Source organism: Xiphophorus couchianus, chromosome 17, assembly GCF_001444195.1.
Source record: "Xiphophorus couchianus chromosome 17, X_couchianus-1.0, whole genome shotgun sequence".
NCBI lineage: Eukaryota > Metazoa > Chordata > Actinopteri > Cyprinodontiformes > Poeciliidae > Xiphophorus > Xiphophorus couchianus.
The window spans coordinates 3,364,612-3,381,426 of record NC_040244.1 but is presented as its reverse complement, the minus strand read 5'-3'; the positions used below and the strand labels follow the sequence as shown (position 1 = coordinate 3,381,426).

At 39.7% G+C, this 16,815-nt stretch overlaps 1 protein-coding gene across 6 annotated transcripts in view; it reads left to right on the top strand.

Moving 5' to 3' along the window:
- The window catches only part of pcloa (piccolo presynaptic cytomatrix protein a), a 54,563-nt gene that overhangs the window by 19,794 nt on the left and 17,954 nt on the right, over positions 1-16,815 (top strand). For 4 of the 6 annotated variants that reach the window (XM_028043581.1, XM_028043583.1, XM_028043579.1 and 1 more), the window contains exons 5-13: positions 704-4,781; positions 5,079-6,613; positions 7,158-9,225; positions 10,782-10,829; positions 11,330-11,412; positions 12,545-12,620; positions 14,050-14,175; positions 16,266-16,374; positions 16,647-16,711. In XM_028043581.1, coding sequence (XP_027899382.1) covers positions 704-4,781; positions 5,079-6,613; positions 7,158-9,225; positions 10,782-10,829; positions 11,330-11,412; positions 12,545-12,620; positions 14,050-14,175; positions 16,266-16,374; positions 16,647-16,711 — 8,188 coding nt within the window. The remainder of the gene's footprint in view (positions 1-703; positions 4,782-5,078; positions 6,614-7,157; positions 9,226-10,781; positions 10,830-11,329; positions 11,413-12,544; positions 12,621-14,049; positions 14,176-16,265; positions 16,375-16,646; positions 16,712-16,815) is intronic. The other 2 variants (XM_028043582.1, XM_028043585.1) reach the window with 1 other exon arrangement.

Genomic DNA, 16,815 nt, shown 5'->3' with positions numbered 1-16,815 from the left:
GAGCCATCACTCAAGGATAGGGAGGCAGAAACTGACAAGAAAGAGGATGAGTCACAGGCTGTCGTTGGCAGCCTGCAGGAAGCTATTTCAGTATCTGAAGCATGTGCAGTGTGTGACAAAGATTGCAATACAGTATTTGATGTAGAAGTGAGCTCCACTTCAGAGAAGCGTGAAGCTTCAAACCATGTGTCTGCTGTAGTACCTTCAATCCCATTAGCAGAATCTGAAATCCAGTCTGTAGTTAGTGAGCATGATGCAGGTTTGAAGGAGGAAAGCACGGAGGAGCAAATGGATGCAAAACCTAAGCCTGTGGAAAAGCATGGTGATGACGATGCAGTTCCTGAGGTGACCATAATGTCTAGCAAGCGTAGCAGTAGATCCTTAAACAATTTTGCATTTTTGCTATATTTTCTAAATTGGTTGTAAAAAGTAATAGCATATAGGAAATGGAAATAGTCATCAGTGTTGAATTATAGTTGAAAATAGCTAACGTCTTTCAAACATGGTTGAATGTATTTGTAATATGTTTTAGAACATGTGCTTTAATATATTCAACCAAATGGTTTTTTGTTGATAAAAAATTTTGTAACTTGTCATTACTGTAGATAAGACAAAGCCGTCCGCGTACAAGAATGCTAAAAAAATATTTTGAAAAAGATTGTTTGCTGCCAGAAGTAACAATGCATTTCTTTCTATTTACCAGATCAAACAAGAGGAGTCCTTGAAACAGCCTGAATTGAAAGAAGCTAAAGAAGACAATCTCACAAGCCCATCAGACCTAGCAAAACTAGAAAGCTCTGTGCTTCCCATTCTAGAGTCCCAGGTAGACACAGAGCAGGAGGAGAAACAGACTGATACTTTAAAGACCAGACGCAAATTGGAGGTTCTTCCTCTCTCGCCTGATTCTCCCAGTTCAGAAGAGGATAAAGACCTTTCAGAGAAGAATGCCAAAAGTCCTGGAAAGAAGAAGCTTCTTGTGCCAATTGATGTCAAGGCAGATTCCCTGGATGAGAGCAGTGAAAGTTTTGGAAAAGAAAGCCCAATGTCAGGAGATGATGAGGAGTTTATCAGGAAACAAATCATAGAAATGAGTGAGAATGAGGATGCCTCTCCATCAGATGAAGAAAGCTTAGTCAGGCGAAAGATTAGAGATGATGAGAAGAAACAGAATGAGAAGAAAGAGACTGTACAGAAAAGCACATCAGGAAAAACAAGACGATTAACTAAGAAAACTACTATTAGTCCCGATGATGATGATGTTCAGGAAATCACAGCATCAGCAGATAAATCTGATGTTGTCAAAGAGGATGAGAAAGAACAAAAAGAAGAGGAAGATCAAAGAATTTCTGCACCTCACAAGTTACAAACGTTTGAGCTGAATGTAACCAGCAGCCCTACATGTATACCTAGTGCAGATGGAGAGCCTGAAATAGAAAGTCTAACAGACTCTCCAGATGATCGATCTCGGGGTGAAGGGTCATCTAGTCTACATGCATCTAGCTTCACTCCCGGAACATCGCCGACATCTCTTTCATCTATGGACGAGGATAGTGACAGCAGCCCAAGTCATGTTCGTACCGGTGAGGTTAAACAGCACAGAAAAGCCAAGCACCGACAAACTGGGCAAATGCTACCAACTATTGAAGACTCATCAGAGGAGGAAGAGTTAAGGGAGGAGGAAGAACTTCTCAGGGAGCAAGAAAAACAAAAGGGCTCAGGAAAAAAGTCTAAAAAAGACAAGGATGAGATTCGGGCCCAAAGAAGGCGAGAGCATACAAAGACACCTCCGAGCAACCTTTCTCCAATTGAAGATGCCTCACCAACTGAAGAACAGAGACAGGAAGCTGAAATGGAGGACATCAGACGGTCATCCTGCTCTGACTTTTCCCCCAGTATTGAATCAGATCCTGAAGGATTTGAGATCCATGCTGCAAAAATTGGAGAAGTGCAAAAAACATATCAGCTGCCTATATCTGTATCTCTTCACTCCCCAACAGATGATCAAAACACTGATAAATCTCAGAAGAAAGCTCTCAAATCTGCTGATGAGGCCTATGAAGAAATCATGCTAAAGGCTAAATCTCCAACAGTTGACACAGGTGAAATTCAAGCAGAAAAGGAAACGGTATATGGTGGCATGCTTATTGAAGACTATGTTTATCCATCTCTTCTTGACAATTCTTTTGATCGGGAAGAGACAAAGAAAATGTCTGTTCCTGTTGAACCCAAAAAACTGAGATCGCCCGATGAAGTTTATGAGGACATGATCAAAAAAAGAAAGGAATTCATGCAGCTAGAACAGGAATATGAAAATATAAAGCCAAAAAATGAAACCCCTAATCCAAAAATTGTGTTTCAACCAGCTGAGAGTACCTTCCCACAAAGCGGCAGAGTGACATTAGGCAAAGATGGGAAGCCACTGTTAGATGCTGAAGCAGCCTATGAGGAGTTGATGAAAAGAGTTCTAACTCCAGGAACAAGCCCAACTCAGCCTGAGCCAGAAATGGAAACTACTTCATCAAAAAAGGTTCTTCACCCTATTCCAGACTTAAAGGTAACACAATGCTCTTCTGGAGAGTTATCCTCTGATGATGAAACTACAGTAAAAAAGGAACAGGTGGTGACGGGAACATCAGATATAATATCAGAAAAGCAATCTGAACATGTAAAAGAAGTATCCGAGATTTGCCCTTCAACCACAACAGAACAGACAGAACAGCAACCTGACAATGAAATCTCTACTTCTCAGGTTGAACTTGTCGACCTTTCTAGTACTGTTCCAAGATCATCAGCTTCTGTGATTGCTAATGTGTCACCCCTACCAACAGTTCCCCAATACACACCTAGTATATCTAGTGTAGTGTCAACAGCTCCCCCTGTCCCTCCTAAGCCAAATATTTTGCGCCGGGCTAATTCTCAGGAAAAAGGAGAAGAACCTGTTGCACCATCCCAGCCTCCTCCCACTCCACCAAAACCCACAGTTTTCCCCAGGAAAGCCCCAGTTCCACTTCCACCTCAGGCTTCAGCACCTGTGAAAAAATCTGAGCCAGTGACTATGACTTCACCCCAAGGATCGCCTGTTAGACAAGTTGTTACTCCAACGTACAAACCTCATATTCCACCTCCTGTTCCTCCAAAGCCAGCTATTCATGGGATTGTAGACAGTCACAGACCAGCACATGGTGCCAAACCACCAATTGCACCAAAGCCTGGTTCACAGCCACCTTCACCTGCTCATGCCCCTCTTCCAACAAGACCTACGGTACTTCCTACTGGTCCAAATGACTCAGTCCTTAATTTGAGCCCCTCTACAGAGAGCAAGACATTTCAACCTTCACCAAAGTCTCCTTCTTCCCCAAGATATGCCAGCAATCTTCGTGACACGTATGTAGTCATCACACTGCCATCCCAGCCTAGCTCTCCAGTTGACAATGTCACAACTCAAGCCCCCTCCGGTCCTGGACCGGTATGTCCCTCAAAGCAGGGTCAACATGAGAGCTATTATCAACCACAGCCTCAACACCCATATCCAAAGCAAAATCAACAACAACCAACTCCTCCTTCTCAGACAACCAGAGTGCCTCTGGCATATACACGTGTCACAGAGTCTATTGAAAAACAAGAGATTTGTAGCCCAGAGAAACATGTTTCTAGTTCTTGTCACATAATTGAGGCCATATCTGCTTCAGCACAGCCATCTGTTATACCTAGCCTCATATCTCAAGTGGTTACTACGGAAGTTCAAAGAACCACTGTCTCCGTTGTTCATGAAAGAACACCACCACCAGTACCAGCTCCAAGAGCAACTGGTGTTCCAATGTCAATGGAAAAACCTAAGCCTCAAATGCTAGCACAGACTGAAACGACCTCTCTACCCTCTGAGGTGGTAGATCTTAGAACTGCTAAGGGTGATTCAGATTCAAATATGAATGGTGTTGATCTGTCCACCGCTCCAGATTCAGGACGTCAGTCTTTTGTGAATGATGTCAGTCGCCACACCAGTGCAGTGCAATCACCTGTGGTCAACCTCAGCACTGAATCCTCCACTGTTTCAATAGTGACTGACAGCATCACTATTGTGACCTGTTCTGCCACAATACAGCAATGTGACAATATAGAGGTTTCTCAAGTCTCCTCCATGCCCCTTCAGTTAACAAAAAATAAGGCTTTTGAACCTATTTCTCAAATTGTATATCGACCAGTTGAGTCTCAGCCCTCCACTCTTGCAACAGCAGAAATCCCAATTAACCTTTCAGTTGGATCAAATACAGGCCCTGCAGGTTTCCAAGCCATGCCAGTCACTGCTTCAGTCCCTCCTGTGGCAACCTGTGTTGCCAATGGATTAACTACAGGAAGAACCACAGTGGCAGGAGCTGTTGATCTTAGTACCTCAAAACCTTTCAATACTTTGGTATCAGTTGATGTGACATCTGCAGATGTGGTTACAACCGTAATCACAGATGATGGCAAACCAGTGGATCTAACAGCAGGAAAGAGAGCTGTGTGCTGTGATGTGTACAAGCTGCCATTTGCAGGAAGTTGTGCAACTCAGCAGTCTACCACACCTCTACCTGAAGATCGTTTTGGATATCGTGATGACCATTATCAATTTGACCGAACACCTTATGGCATGAGAGGGTTTGGTGGAATTAAACCCTCCATGTCAGACACCAATCTTGCAGAAGCTGGGTTATTCATATACAAGAGTAAGAACAGTTATAATTTCAGTGTCACAACAGAGGGAGCAGTAGATCTCACCTCATCGAAGATATCAGACGCAGGTCAGTGCAGTGACATTGCAGATCTGTCACTTAAATGTCACTTTGAACTGCCACCGCTTATTCATGGCTAATGTGGATTTTTCATTTCTTTTGTTTTGTTTTGCATGGATTTTATTGTGTTTTTTATTCAACATAAGTTTTTTTGCATGTGCCTGTTTTGCTTCTTCCACTTCTATGTAGAATTGTTTTTTTTTTTTTTTATCTTGGCAGCATTTTTTTATTTGCTGAAGGCATGGCTTGATTCAGAATGAATTGTCTAAAAACATGGACTAAAAATATATTTTTGACTTTTGACAGGTGAAGCTGTTGACTACTCCAAGAAAGGCAGTTATGCAGGAATGGCAATCCCCCCGTATTCCCATTCAAGTGCCACAAGCGCTGTCAGTTCACTCTTTGGGACAAGTAGTGTTTTAAGATCATCAAATGGAGTGGTCTATTCATCTGTTGCAGCGCCAGTCCCATCAACATATGCAATTACTACTCAACCAGGATCCATATTTAGTACAGCATATAATACCTTTTCTGGTATGCACACAAGTGACACCATGCCTTCTTTGTCCAATCTCCAGAATTTACCACTTACAAGATCCCAAAGTTTTCTCTCCACCATTTCCACAACAGAAGAACAAGGAGATGCTCCTCTTAACCTGGAGATCTCAAAGGGAGGTGTTGCTGCTGTCAATGGTACAGCTACAGCAGCGACATCTTTATCCCTTGACACATATACAGATGCATCCCTGGAGGCTATAGCCGCTTCACTGGAAGCTCTCTCGTCCCCCATGGTTCCTGGAGATGGCCAGTATCAGGCAGAGCGAGAGAGGCTGGAAATGGAAAAGCTAAAGCAGCAACGCTTAGCTGAGGAATTGGAATGGGAGCGGCATAATATTCAGCGATTCCGTGAACAAGAACAGCTCCTAGTACAGAAGGAATTAGAAGAGTTGCAAGCCATGAAGCAGCAGATCCTGACTCAACAGGAGGAGGAAAGACAGGCTCATCTTATGATGCAAAAAGAAACATATGCTCAACAACAACAGCAACTTGAGCAAATACAAAGACTCCAAGAACAATTGCGACTACAGTTAGAAGAGCAAAAGCTTCGTCAGATGTACCCAGGTGCAGACATCCCAGGACATTGCATACAGGAGGCTATTGTCTTAGGACCTGATGGCACAGTGCTTTCTCGAAAAATTACAGATAGCGGATGTCAGACTGATGAGGAGGACGAAGCACTAAGCAAAGCTTACACAGCAGGAAGAAAAAAGAAAAGTGTTAAAAAGAGTGTTGATAGCTGTGTCCAGACTGATGATGAGGATCAAGATGAATGGGAGGCCCAGAGAAGTCGACAAAGCCGTCCCCGTACTGCTAGAGGTGATAGGGGTGGTGGGTCAGAATTGTCTCTTCAAGCCCACACTGAAATTTCTATACAAACCGACACAGATGGAAATATTCGAATGGACACGAGAATGGAGGTGTCAGACTCAGAAAGGACCTCACCAAAGAAACGCCCTACTCCCTTAGAAATAGCCCAGTCTGCCAACCTAAAACCAGAATTTTCTTCCCTTCAAGCTCATCCTAAATCCCCTAAAGTACTTTATTCTCCTGTATCACCATGTATATCACCTAGCAAATCCCTTGAATTTGTGTCTTATGATAAGTCCCTAGGCGATACCAGCCCACAAAAGCTAAGGGAAAGCATTGACCAATCAAAATCCTCTCCAGCAAGTCCTCGGGGACCCAAAACCATGCAGCGATCGATGTCTGACCCAAAACCCATGAGTCCAACAGGAGAAGAAAGAGCAACATCTGGTACGCAGTATGGGGATGGCCAACCGGTGAGTACTACATTCTCTTACACCACAGTGACAAATGTCAGACACTTGCACAAAGGTAAATGTATTTTGTCAATTGTCAGAAAATGAGCAGAATGCTGCTGGTGTTATTTTGTTCCATTTGCTTTGTAATGAGTAAAATGGATTTAAGTATATTTAAGGAAAACATTTTTCTGTCACAGCAAATTTCATGAAAGAAATTCTCCCTTGGCAAGTTACCATTGAGAATCCCATGCCTTCATTAATTGTTGGGGAAAGTAAGCTGAACATGCAGAAAGAAATGTTGACTCTCAGGTTTTAAGAAAGACAAATTGCTACTTTGTTGGACTGTAGAGTACACGTTAAAGTTTTGTGATTTTTATGGGAATAAATGCAGAAACAGAAAAATGGTGATACACAAGTACCATCACTTACCCAAGAAAGCAATACAGGCCAAAGATAGTTCTGCCTTTACAGACTAGACACTATAAATGTTATCAGATATTCAAACATGTTTGGGTGTTAAGGTTTTTAATTGACTGATATTTTATGTTACCATTTACTATAGGGGAAAGGATCAGGCGGCACTCCCACGGGGACGCAAAAGAAGGTGAAAAGGACTCTTCCCAATCCCCCCTCTGAAGAAGAGTCAACAACAAGTGGACAGACAGCATACACCACAAACTCAGCACGCCGAAGAATGTGCCGAAATTCAAACATGGCACGTGCCAAGATATTACAAGACATTGATCGGGAGCTGGATCTGGTTGAGCGAGAGTCTTCCAAGCTCCGCAAAAGACAGGCAGAACTAGATGAAGAGGAGAAAGAGATTGATGCTAAGCTTAGGTATTTGGAGATGGGGATCAATCGCAGAAAAGATGCACTTTTAAAGGAAAGGGAGAAAAGAGAAAGGGCCTATTTACAGAGTGTTGCAGAGGATAGAGATTACATGTCAGACAGTGAAGTCAGTAACATCCGAGAGACTAGGAGTGTCCAAGATGGTGGTGAAGACGAGGACATTGAGGATCACCTTCTTGAGCGCCCCAGAACAGCTCCTCACTCAGAACTTGATGATTTTGCTCCTCCCCAAACCAAGCATGAGTATGGAAAATACTCTCAGTACCAATATCCTCAAAGCCAATACCAGCAATCAATCTATCAGACTCCACAGTCCTACCAATCTCACTCTATCTACTCCTCTGTTCCTTCACTTACTACTGCCCAGCAGCAGAGTTATCAGCAGATGCTTTTGTTGCAGCAGAAAGCTGCAAGACAAGCGGCTCTCCTGTCAGAGCTTGATGCGACTAAATACGATGTCATTAGCCGTCAGCCTGATCCCACGTCATCAGCTTATCTTGGTGTCAAATATGACAAATATGGTAACCATCTAGACCTCAGAGCCCTGGAGGTGGGAAGCATAGCAGGTAGTCCAATGTCCGCTGTTTCTGATTCCTACTACACAGAGGTGGAACACCACACACCTCGGAGCTACATGCTGCTGGAAGATGCTGCAGAGTTAGCTAAGACCTCCACAGGTCTGTCTTCATCTTATAGTCTAGCCGAGAGGGAACTGGCTAAGGCAGAGAAGCTTTTGCGTAGAAGTGCTGCAGATCTTGGGTCTACTGACTATCTAGGCTCCACCTCCAGGCTTCATGCTTTTGGAAAGACTCCTGATGAAGAGGATACAATGGAGGAACCCTATGAATTAAAACTCTTGAAGCAGCAGCTCAAGCAGGAGTTTAGAAGAAGTACAGGTGGTACAGAAAGCTTAGAACAACTGACAGGTCTCTCCCAAAACTACTATACTCCAAGCACTGGTGTCTCTAGTTATTCTCAAAGACACTATCCAAAGTCAGACAAATACAGCATCAGTCGACTTACTCTTGAGAAGCAGGCGGCAAAACAACTTCCAGCATCAGTGTTGTACCAAAAGCACAAAACTCCAATACTAGATCCTAAAATCTCCTCCAAGTATTCCTCTATAACAGACAACAGGGGTTTGGAAACTGATTATAACTATTTGGGATCTACCAGTGCATCGCCCAGATCCAGCAGGCTGCTGCAGGATGAAATTACATTCGGCCTTCGAAAGAATATTGCAGAGCAACAAAAGTATCTTGGGTCTACCTTGGGAGCCAATTTAGCTGGATCCCTAAATTTGGGCCAGAGCTTGGGCTTGGACTCTGCTTATCCTAGTGGTAGCCGGTCAAGACCCTCATCCAGACCTACTTCGTGCTACGGCCTGGACTTGTCAATCAAAAGGGAACTTTCGAGTTCTTCACTGAGGCTTAAAGGAGATGGAGAGTCAACTGGAGATGGTCCAAGTTATCAAACCCCCTCTGGTCGCACCAAGCCCACCAGCCTTCCAATTGTGCAAAGCGGTCGTGGACGAATTCCTATTGTGGCACAGAACTCAGAGGAAGAGAGTCCGTTAAGCCCTGTTGGTCAACCAATGGGCATGGCTCGTGCATCAGCTGGGCCCCTGCCTCCTATTTCAGCTGATTCAAGGGACCAATTTGGTTCCTGTATGTCCCTACAAGATTCCCAGCAGCAGCAACATTTAAGAGACGAGCCAACAAGGGGTAGAAGTTATGTGCTGCTGGATGATCTTCAGGGCACAATGTCAGATAGTGAAGGTAAAAAACAAACTTGTAAGACTGCATTTCTTTCCGTTTTAAGTGTCTTGTGAATAATAGTTTGTGGGTGAGCTCTGCATTGAATGCTAGCATGCATGACATAAATATTTAGCTTGTGATTAATATTTTAAATTTGTGCATGCTTCTTTATTTTTGTTCTTCTACTCAACATTTACTTTGCTGTGCATCTTGTTTTCAGTACCTATCCATAACTATTGTCTGTAGGTTCAGATCTGAGGTGTATGCATGTTTTTGTCTATTGTACTGACTTTGCTTGCATATACAGTATATTGTAACATTTCTCTTTACATTCACTATATAGTCTCATCTTTTTTTGTTTGCATGATGATCTAATTTTGGTTCCAACTGCATTTGTAGACATTTCTCCCATCAAATATAATGTAACAGTTTCTAAATTTATCTGTAACGTTTTATGGTCACAAACACTTGATAACACAACACAAAAAACTCAAGATGCTGTTATCACAGGATGAAATGCATTAGATTTGATGGAAAACATTTATTTCTGCATAATAAATTCAAATCTTAAACTTGCATGTCTTTTATGCTTGTCTTTTGAAATGTGTGTATTGCCTGTCATTTATCATTTTGTCTTTCATGAGTAATACTTCTATTTCTAACCAAGATTTACATGTGTACACAGACCTCTATGTTTAGTTTATTGTAAAGTTCAACACTTTAAGTCAAATAGAGAAAAGAACTGCTAAAACATTTGCTTTTATTTCTAAGAGATCATTACTAAAAAGCAAAATAAAAAATTGAGACCAAGATCTTTTGAATACTTTTGAAATAAAAACAACCCAATTTGAGGGGTTTTGGAAACACACTGCTATGTCACATACGACATTTAAAAAATGGTTGCCGGGCTAATTGTTGTCATTTAGATAATGACGACAATTGCCTAAATGACATTCTTTTTTTAAGTCACAAAAAAAGAACGACTTAAAAATTAACCCATCACCTGGATTACTGAACAACTAGAATTTGGATACAAATAATAGTTGTCTTACACTTAATCTGTTTTTTCCATTTTAATGCGCCATCTTCTGCTAGGAGATAGCTAAAATATCAGCAGAACAATGAAATTGTCAGTTTTCCTTGTCCAAGGACCTAGTAAGATTGTCTATCTTTCAAGCAAAATATGTGCTTTCCTAGTTTGATGCATTAGAGAAAATGGCAGATATCTAGCAGACTGCAGTTTGTCATTAATTAGAACCAGAACCCAGGCATAATGTTGTGTTATTTATGGATCCACCTGGTCATGCTACATTTCCTCATCAGCTTTTAACTTGGGAGATTTTATTGTTTCTGTTTGTTGTCTTGCTGACAACAAAAAAACAAACATGATGCACCTCTCCCACTAAAATGTCAATACCCCCTTTTTCTGTTTTGACTTAAACATATAGGCCTTCATTTTTACATTACTTACAAAAATAGGCAAAATATAAAAGTCAGTAGCAATTGTTTTTATTCTGTCTGGTAATTATAGTAATTGCCACGATTTTGTAATGTAAACCAATTTGCCTTAATTACAGCCCTATGTGATTCCATGATGGCATTGAACAGAGACGATGCAACTAATGGTAGAGTATTAGTTTAGTTCTACAGTTATCCATGAGCTAACATACTAACCTGAACCACAAGTACAGTGTCTCTTTCAATGGAATTATGACTAAATGTTGGGGAAAGTGAGTGGAATTGTGAGCAGATTCTGCTTAAAAGCAGCAGATTTTGTTGCAAATGTCATAGAATATGTTTTGAATAAAACTGCTTGCTTTCAATTGAAGAAAATTCATATTTATATATACAACACCCAACATTTACATTCCTGGAGGATTTTGTTGCCCCTTACTATTCGATCATACACGCTTCAGTAATCCTGTTTAAGTCATCCACAAACTGCATTACTTTTCTGCTTATTTCACATCAATGTTCAGTTTGTAAATCACCAATACGTTTTCATATTTTATAATTAGCTGTGTCCTTTTAAGCATGAAATCACATTTAAATACACTTGAACCCACCCTGTTTTGTAAGATGCAAACGTTCTGACCCCGAATGAGTTTGAATTCTGTTCCTAAAGCCTATCACCTCAGGCGAGACGAGACGGACTGGTTTGACAAACCGAGGGATGGACGGCCAGAGAACGGACAAGAAAAGAGACAGGTGAAATATGCAACTTAATAAATTGGAATATGACTGAAAAGTAATTCAGTAGAGACTCAACATGTTTCAAGTGTTAATTTCCCTGAATTTCAATGATCATGACTTCCAGCTAATAAAAAAATTTTATTCAGCCTTCAGAAAATTAGGATAATACATTAGACCAAAAAGAAGATCTCTATGTCCTGTGCAGTATGTGCACTCAGTACTTATCTAGAAATCCTCTTTAGTGCTAGGGAGCCTCAGGTTGTTTTAATAACAGACTTTGCTTGTCTGCATGTCCCATGTCTCTCTTCACAATGACCCAAAGATTATCTCTGGCATTTAGGTCAGGAAAGTTTCCTAACCAATCAAGCAGATTGATGCCGTGGTCATTGTACTTTTGTCAGTGTGGGTAGGTACCATATCTTGCTGGAAACAGAAATCAGCCTCTCAGCGAAGCTTGTCCACTTCACTGAGATGTGGATAAGGCTCTAAAGTTTCTTTATAGACAGCTGTGTGACTTTAGAGCTCACAGAACTCAGTAGACCAAGACCAGATGACATGACTCCCCAAATTCTTTACTGGACTGCCAGCGATTTTGAATTTTTGTGGCCTACCCTTGTGGACAATGTAGTTCACAAGCAAAGGTTGCCTTGTGAATGTAATGACCTGAAATCATTGCAGACATTTACTTTTGTCTGAGAATTAAAGGTAATCTAAGCTATGTTTTCCATAAATATTTAGATCAAAACATAAAAAAAAAAATCTGCATTGAAACTGTCTTTTATTGGTTTTATGTGATATTTAAGCTTTCTCTGAAACAGAATTGTTCAGTCAATAATAGGTCTGTGCTATCTGTCTTTTGCAGTGATCAAGCTTAGAAATATATTTTTAATTATTAATAAATAAATTATTTTAAGAACTAACTAGAACCAAATGATTTTGTTTGTCTTATATTTATAAAAATTAAGGTGGGTGTAGTGCTATTTGTTTACTGAAATGACCGTAACGTGGTACAAAATGCTTAAATATTCGATGAACAAAGACGGCGTAATAACTGAATGTAGTAACTCACATACAGTGACACAAATACCTTACATGTAATGTGAGTGCAGAACATTAGTTACATATTTTCCTTTTGTATGCACAACAGGGAAAAGGTCCCTACTATCCATTCCCTCACCTCAGGGTCAAACTGCAGAGGGATCTCAAAGACCGCAGTGTCACAGGTAAAGTATCACAGGTTTAATAAAGTTAAATGTAGTACCGTGAAACTCTAGGTGAATGACACATTTCCATTCACAATGTATTGTAAGCTAATCACTTATCAACCATGTAGATATTATACTGCCTTTAGTGTTTTATGTTGGTTTTATTTAATCATTGTGAATTGGACTATATTCCTTATCACTGTAATTTGGTATGGTTAAATCTTCATGATAATATGATTTAAAGAGCACGACTGATGAGTGTCATGCATTTTATTTACCCTATACTGAAATCCCATTGAAGGAGCCAGTCACATCCTGTCACACACCTCCTTCAGGCTCAAAGATGGCAGACATGTTTTTGATCTTGCTAATCTTCACAGTGAGCTTGCCATGCTCAAAAAATAGCATGTCCCTCACATTTTATTTGACAGAAATAAACAAACAGCCCACAAGGAATTTTTTTTTTTTAAAACAAGTGATCAGGATTATTTTGACTCAAGCCTTTTGTTCTGTCTTCAATTACCATATCAAATTGTTTGATAATATTAAATGACTGTGGTTCTGATTCTGTATTGAAAGGAAGGGATGACTGATAGTATTTGTGCTGTATGTGGAACCATTGAGCAAAGGAAGAAATCAGTAACTTAATGTGATGAAATCCACATGGTTCTAGACAAAGGATTGGAAATGTTCACGGTTACTCTGAAGTATTTTAACACTTCCTGTAAATGTGAAGGGGGCATATTGTTCTGCCCTAAGCATTCTTTTATGAACATTGTCAATAGGTTGTGTTTTTTAAACCCTGTTAACTTTTGCTACTCACTTTCAAATGGAGACACTGTGCTTCTTTCATATTGGTAACATAAAATACAGCAGATCTCAAAAGTGCACACACGTCTGTCTGATAAAACAGCAAGCTTCTGCAATGTAAAATAACTAGACTATGATGAATCACTTCCTTTGTCAAAGTAATATTTTCACTTTCTGATTCAACTGAAAAGAAAAACAACCTGAGTAAGAACGCATATCATTGCAACTAATACTTTGCTAAAGCGCGTTTTGATTAGCTTTTTTTGCATTCAGGACGCCACATTTTTATTTGGAAATAATTGCTTTCTCTATATTGCAAATATTTTCCCAAATTATCAGACTGTAGGGATAATCTTACCCAAAAGCTCCTCAGGTGACATCATAGCATTTTTTTTTGTTTGTTTTTGTTTTTTTCTCAGACTTAGGTCAGGACCCCAGTTATGCCATTTCACAAGTTTTTTTTTGTTTGTTTGTTTTCTGGAAAGCCCATTCTTTTTTTTTCAATTTTAATGCATACTGTGATTCCAAGACAATAAAATAATTTTTTATCAATTTTCATGCATTACTTTCCTATTGAAAATAACACAAATTTGTTCAGAATATTAATATCAATATTTATGTTTTTTTTCCTGAACAGGAAATGGTTTGGGTATCCGTGTAGTTGGAGGAAAGGAGGTTCCAGGTGGGAGCGGAGACATTGGAGCTTATGTTGCCAAAGTCCTACCTGGTGGAGCTGCAGAACAAACTGGAAAAATTCTTGAAGGTAAAACCTTCCCCTGAATTCCTTTTCTTTTAGTTTGGTATTAAATAAAATAAATAGCTAAACAGGTTTTCTAACATTGAGAATTTTTGAAAATGCATTTCTAATTACAAGTCTAGTTCTGCTTGTTTTCAGAAATTACAAATCTCCCAATCTACTAAAACACACATTGTTGTTCAGAACTACAAATACTGTATGACATAGAAGTCACCATATCTACTACTACAGAAGCTAAAGTTTAAGTGACTGTATAGACTGTAAATGTAAATGTGTTCATAAGTTTCTCAAAATAATTATACACTTCTTGCACTTTGGTCAAGATGTGCAAAAAGCAATTTTCTTTCTACATTTTATCCAGTCTTTATGGGTATTCAGTTTAATTTGGATTTTTTTCCCCACCACAGAATAACCTTTTTCTACAAAGTTACTGGTGCTACACTCATTTACTACCCATCGCATTAAATATGTGTTACTTAAGCATTAGGGATGAGAAAAGACTTGAACCATTTCAAGAGACAATATTTGATTGCGCTACAAAAGCATGTGTATTGTATTGCGCAACAAAAGCCAGCCCTTGTAAAAAAAAAAAAAAAAAAAAACATTTTGTAATGACAAATAGGCATGAGAATAAAATGGTTTAACAAATGGGGAGACATGCACCTCAAGATGAAATAAGGATGTGCAAGGGCATTGTAGCTGACCAGAAATCTCCCCTCTGCTGGGGATGACAGTCTGCCAGGACAAATCAGGCAGAGCCACCCCGAGATGTGCCTCATCACTGCATTAGAACGGCGGATGTCTCCTGAGTTGTGTGCTGCAAGATCAGCCCTGAGTGAAGGCTCATGTCTCAAAGTGTCTGAATCAAACTCAGCAACAGTGCCATTGAAAATATGTAAAAAAAAAAAAAAAACAAGAAAATTTACTAGAGTCATTATCCAATCATTCTTTTGAAGTCCATATGAATCCATTGGAGTTTGCTGTCCACAGCCTGTCAGATATTTGAAACCTTTTATTTCACATAATAGGAGTACACTTACTTTTAAAGAGTATATTTGAGCTTTCCTCTGAGAATTCAAGCTAATATTTTCTTATGTCAGGCGGAAGCTCATCTATTATAGTCGTTGTCATGGTCATTCCCACATTTTCTTTGTAGCAGGTAGGAGGACACAGGACCTTATTTTCTTCTTTCAGAGATGAGTGAAATCACCTAGAGCAGGAAAAGGTCCAAACAAATGTGTGCAACTTGAAAACTGTGAGCTGTATCAGAAAAATGTTGGGAGTCGTGAACATCAGTATCGCATTGTGCCCTTTGGACAGTTTTCATGTTTCTATGCTATTTTTAGAGATCATGTTGGTGTACAAAACACATTTAAGGGTTAAATTACCTGTTTTAGAGGTGAGCAATAATACATCAAATATTACATTGCTCTCCAACCATTGCTATAGCAGGTACTAAATAAGAATAGATTTTTCCATAAGTTATCAGATCATTATTAGCGCTGAGCATAATGGTTGCAAAGCATTTGGTTTCAATTCACTGTGTTGGTGAAGGAGAAATGTTGGGATTTTCAGAAGCTCAGTGTCATGGAGAAGTGTGAGTGTTTGCACGTATGACTCTGTGTGTCTGATCAGTTCAGCTGGTCGCTGAAATTTGACATCTTTAAAAAGTGACAATTTGAAACTACAGTGTAGCTTCCCTGTCACTCACGCTCATTCAGCCCGCGAGTATCGTCGCAAACCCAAGACGCTACTGATGAGCTGCTTCAATCCATGTAAGTCGTGTCCATGTAAGTGTGCAGGATGGGAGATTGCTGTGGCTTTGCTGTGTTGACTAAAATTTGAGAACATAATGTCTGAAGACTGTCTCTAGATTAACTTTCTACTTTCGTACTTTAAATATCCTACTGTAAAATCTCACCTTAGATCATAAATGAAAAAAATCAGGGTTCTATCAGTTAAACAGACCCATTCAGGGTTTAATTTCCTTTGTTGTGGTTTGACGTGGCCTGCTTTAATCTTGACCATATAAGAAAAGTAAAAACATTGTAAATACAGCGTTGTTACTGGTGTGCTCATGCCCTTTCTATTCACAGGAATGCAAGTCTTAGAGTGGAACGGTGTTCTACTGACGGGAAAAACTTACGAGGAAGTGCAAGGATTGGTTGGACAGCTGTGTAATGAAGCAGAACTATGTGTCAGACTGTAAGTATCACATCTTTTACTCTTTTTACTGATGTTTTTTTATATATCCTCTTAATTTTATTTTGGACCATTTTTTCCCTTTATGCCCATCTATTTAGGTGTTTTATTGCTATAAAAAACTTAGCAACTCCGTAACTGTTAACTCTAGAGGTTATTGTGAGTCCTTTTTTTAAACTTAATAAATCTCTTATCTTGTACATAGGTTTTTATTTTTTACTTTATCTCTCATCATATACAATTTTCAAAACTAAAATGAAGTCTCTTCTTTTCAGTGATCTTAACATGTTGGCTGAGTCTGAAGATTCCCAGCATCTTGATTTGCAGGAGCCCAGCAAAGGTGATGCATTGTGTTTTCTTAATTTTGATCCTCATTTGAGGTTTCCCTTCAATGCAGTCTCTTTGACAGTTTTATCAAATGTTTAACCCATCTCCAATAGTTGT